Source organism: Bison bison, unplaced genomic scaffold, assembly GCF_000754665.1.
Source record: "Bison bison bison isolate TAMUID 2011002044 unplaced genomic scaffold, Bison_UMD1.0 scf7180017864519, whole genome shotgun sequence".
NCBI lineage: Eukaryota > Metazoa > Chordata > Mammalia > Artiodactyla > Bovidae > Bison > Bison bison.
Genome location: NW_011495072.1, coordinates 2594656 through 2598736, shown reverse-complemented (window position 1 = coordinate 2598736; position 4081 = coordinate 2594656). Strand labels below are relative to the sequence as shown.

Genomic DNA, 4081 nt, shown 5'->3' with positions numbered 1-4081 from the left:
GTTTATACCGCATCCACCTGTCCATTAATGACATTTAGGTTGTTTCCACTTTTTGGTTACTATGAATATTGCTGATGTGAATATTTGTGTGCAAGTTTTTGTGTAGACATATGTTTCCAATGGGCTTCCCTGGTGGCTCAGACAGTAAAGACTTTGCCTGCAATGTGGGAGACCCAGGTTCGATCCCTGGTGGGGAAGATCCCCTGGAGAAGGAAATGCAACCCACTCCAGTATTCTTGCCTGTGAATTCCCATGGACACCGAGCCTGGCGGGTGAAGTCCAAGGGGTTGCAAAGATGTGGACATGACTAAGCAACTAATACTTACTCATGTTTTCAATTTTATTCTGCATATACCTAAGAGTGGAATCTCTGTTTGACTTTCCAAGGAACGGCCAGATTGTCATTTTGCCACTCCTAGCCTCACATTTTGGAGAAGGCAATGGCAACCCACTCCAGTACTCTTGCCTGGAAAATCCCATGGACGGAGGAGCCTGGTAGGCTACAGTGCATGGGGCTGTGAAGAGCCCAACATGACTGAACGACTTCACTTTCACTTTCATGCATTGGAGAAGGAAATGGCAACCCACTCCAGTGTTCTTGCCTGGAGAATCCCAGGGCCAGGGGAGCCTGGTGGGCTGCCGTCTATGGGGTCGCACAGAGTCGGACACGACTGAAGCGACTTAGCAGCAGCAACAGCAGCCTCACATTTTATGCAATACACTACACTCTTCCTGCTATTTCTTACATGTGTGCTTGTACTTATGCTTGTATGACTACCATGATTTGCCCTTTCTCTGGAAAATCGTAGTTATTTTTTACAATGATTTCACGTCACATATCACTTCCTACAGGAAGTTATTTCCTAACCCCATGCCAGACTGGAGCTGTGTGCCCTCATCCTTCCCATGCTTCCACTAGTGCACTTATCACAATTATTGTAACTTATCTGACTTTTCTGTCCCCACCAATAGACAGTGAGTTCCTTGGGGATAAAGACTGTGACTCACTCACTGGTGTAGTCCCAGAACCCAGTGGAGTAAACCTGATATATGCCAGACATTCAATAAAAGGTCACTGAGAGAATGAATGAATAGGTAAACCAGGTAAAACAAGAAGAGACACAGCAAACATGGTGAATGTGTCTGTCTTCAGCAAATTCAAGAAGGTTTATATATCATATACGTACCTATATATACTCTGGATATTTCACACGTACTAATTCATTAATTACAAAACTCCTGTGATATAAGTACTGTCAGTATTCATATTTTATCCAAGCACAGAGAGGTTAAATAACTTGCCCAAGGACACAAAATTCAGAAATCATACAAGCTGAATGGGACAGAGAACACTACAGCTGAACAAAGCTTAGTAAGATTTTAAAAAGAGCTAATTTCCTAAAACGGCTCTAAATTAACTTGAAATATAATAAACCTCACCACATACAATGAAACATAAACCTCATAACTTACTCAATACTCGCCACTAGGCTAGGCTGTCACCTGTTTCCAGGTCAGGTAGACACCACGGTTTTTCCAGCAGAGGCTGTTTCCCAACTCTGTTGCCCAAGGGCCCAGTGCTTCATCATAAGGTAATGCCTTGAGATGTCTTGAGAGCTGTGTCAGAGCAGCTATGCCTTGTAAGGTTTCACTATGTGATAACAATTTACCAGTGAAAAATATGAACAAAATGCTTCTTCTTGACTTGCTTTTAGTCTCTAATATAGTCTTTCATCGCAATGATGGTAAGCCCCACTGCCAAATATATGTACAGATAATGAAGACACAAAGGCAAACACAAGTAAAAATAAGACTCAAAACAATGCAAGATAATTAGCAAAATACCTCTTCTAGTTCAGAGACAGCAAATACTACTTTTTCAAGAGTCTCTCCATGAATTTCAAGGAATCTCCTTACAGTGCCTAAAGAAAATAACAGAAAGATTATTAATAAATAATAATAAATGAGAAATTACTTATGTGTGAAGAAAAATCAGTCTAAGTTTTATTTTTGTAATGGATCACTCCTCCATTCATTCAGGCCTGTACTCAATGGCACCTTATCAGTAAGGCCTGCCCAGGCCACCCTATCTAACAACTCCTCCTTGATTTTGCTTTCCTCCACAGCAACTATTTTAGACATTTTGTGATGCTTCCTGTTTATTGTATATCCTCCCCCTCTGTCCCTGCCCCATCCAATAGAATGAAAGCTCCATACAACAGCAAGAGTTTTCTTTTATTTACTGCTTTATTGCCAGTAAACAGTGGCTGGCCATAGAAGATGCTGACTCCAGACAATTCTCCCTTATCCAGTATATTCTTTCTGTTTTCTGAGGCCTCTCTCTCTGACCAGAATGGTCTAGCAAAAATGCCTTCCCATTCATCTGTTACAGTATTAGATGCCCTACTCAGCCCTTTTATTGTTGCTGTTCAGTTGCTCAAACGTGTCTGACTCTTTTGAGACCCCATGGACTGCAGCACACTAGGCCTCCCTTTCCATCACCATCTCCTAGAGTTTGCTCAAACTCATGTCCATTGAGTCAGTGATGCTATCTAACCATCTCATCCTCTGTTGCCCCCTTCTCCTTTGCCTTCAGTCTTTCCCTGCATCAGGGTCTTTTCTAAAGAGTCAGCTCTTCGCATCAGGTGGTCCTGTCAACATTCTATCAAACCAAAACTGAATCATTTTTTCTTCATTTCTATCTTATTCTTTCTCTAAACTTGTTAATAATGAGACCGAGTCGCCTTTTCTCAGTCCTTAACTTACCAGCAATTTCGTTCTAGATGCTCATGTCCCAACTTTTAAAAATGTCCTATCCAGGTTCTGTCCTCCACATTTTTTGTTTTCTTTATATATATATATATATATCCTCTTGAGCTCACTAATTTGATGGTTAGATAGTGCTCCAAATGCTGATGGCTCCCAAATTTTTATATTGTTTTCTTTTTTAAATTGGAGCAAAGTTGCTTTATACTGCTATGTCAGTTCCTGCTGTCCAGTAAAGTGAATCCGCCGTATGTATATATAAATCCCTTCTTTTTTTTGGTTTCTCATTTAGGTCACCACAGAGCACTGAGTACAGTGTTATACAGTAGGTTCTCATTAGTTATCTATTTCATACATCAGTTCACTTCAGTTCAGTCACTCAGTCATGTTCGACTCTTTGTGACCCCATGAACCGCAGCACACCAGGCCTCCCTGTCCATTGCCAACTGCCAGAGTCCACCCAAACCCATGTCCATTGAGTTGATGATGCCATCCAACCATCTTATCCTCTGTCGTCCCCTTCTCCTCCTGCCCTCAACCTTTCCCAGCATCAGGGTCTTTTCAAATGAGTCAATCCTTCACATCAGGTGGCCAAAGTATTGGAGTTTCAGCCTCAACATCAGTCCTTCCAATGAACACCCAGGACTGATCTCCTTGCAGTTCAAGGGACTCTCAAGAGTCTTCTCCAACACCACAGTTCAAAAGCATCAATTCTTTGGCGCTCAGCTTTCTTTATAGTCCAACTCTCACATCCATACATGACCATTGGAAAAACCATAGTCTTGACTAGACGGATCTTTGTTGACAAAGTAATGTCTCTGCTTTTGAATATGCGATCTAGATTGGTCATAACTTTCCTTCCAAGGAGTAAGCGTCTTTTAATTTCATGGCTGCAATCACCATCTGCAGTGATTTTGGAGCCCAGAAAAACAGTCAGCCACTGTTTCCATCATTTCCCCATCTATCTGCCATGAAGTGATGGAACCAGATGCCATGATCTTAGTTTTCTGAATGTTGAGCTTTAAGCCAATTTCTTCCCTCTCCTCTTTCACTTTCATCAAGAGGCTCATTAGTTCTTCTTCACTTTCTACCATAAGGGTGGTATCATCTGCATATCTGAGGTTATTGATATTTCTCCCGGCAATCTTGATTCCAGCTTGTGCTTCTTCCAGCCCAGCGTTTCTCATGATGTACTCTGCATAGAAGTTAAATAAGCAGGGTGACAATATACAGCCTTGACGTACTCCTTTTCCTATTTGGAACCAGTCTGTTGTTCCATGTCCAGTTCTAACTGTTGCTTCCTGACCTGCATACA

The 4081-nt window shown here is 41.7% G+C and overlaps 1 protein-coding gene across 1 annotated transcript in view; it reads right to left on the bottom strand.

Annotated features, from left to right (window-relative positions):
• GDAP2 (ganglioside induced differentiation associated protein 2) overlaps window positions 1-4081 on the bottom strand; it is a 66957-nt gene that overhangs the window by 35124 nt on the left and 27752 nt on the right. The window contains exon 6 of the mRNA XM_010830711.1: window positions 1846-1922. Within this exon, the coding sequence (XP_010829013.1) occupies window positions 1846-1922 (77 nt within the window). The remainder of the gene's footprint in view (window positions 1-1845; window positions 1923-4081) is intronic.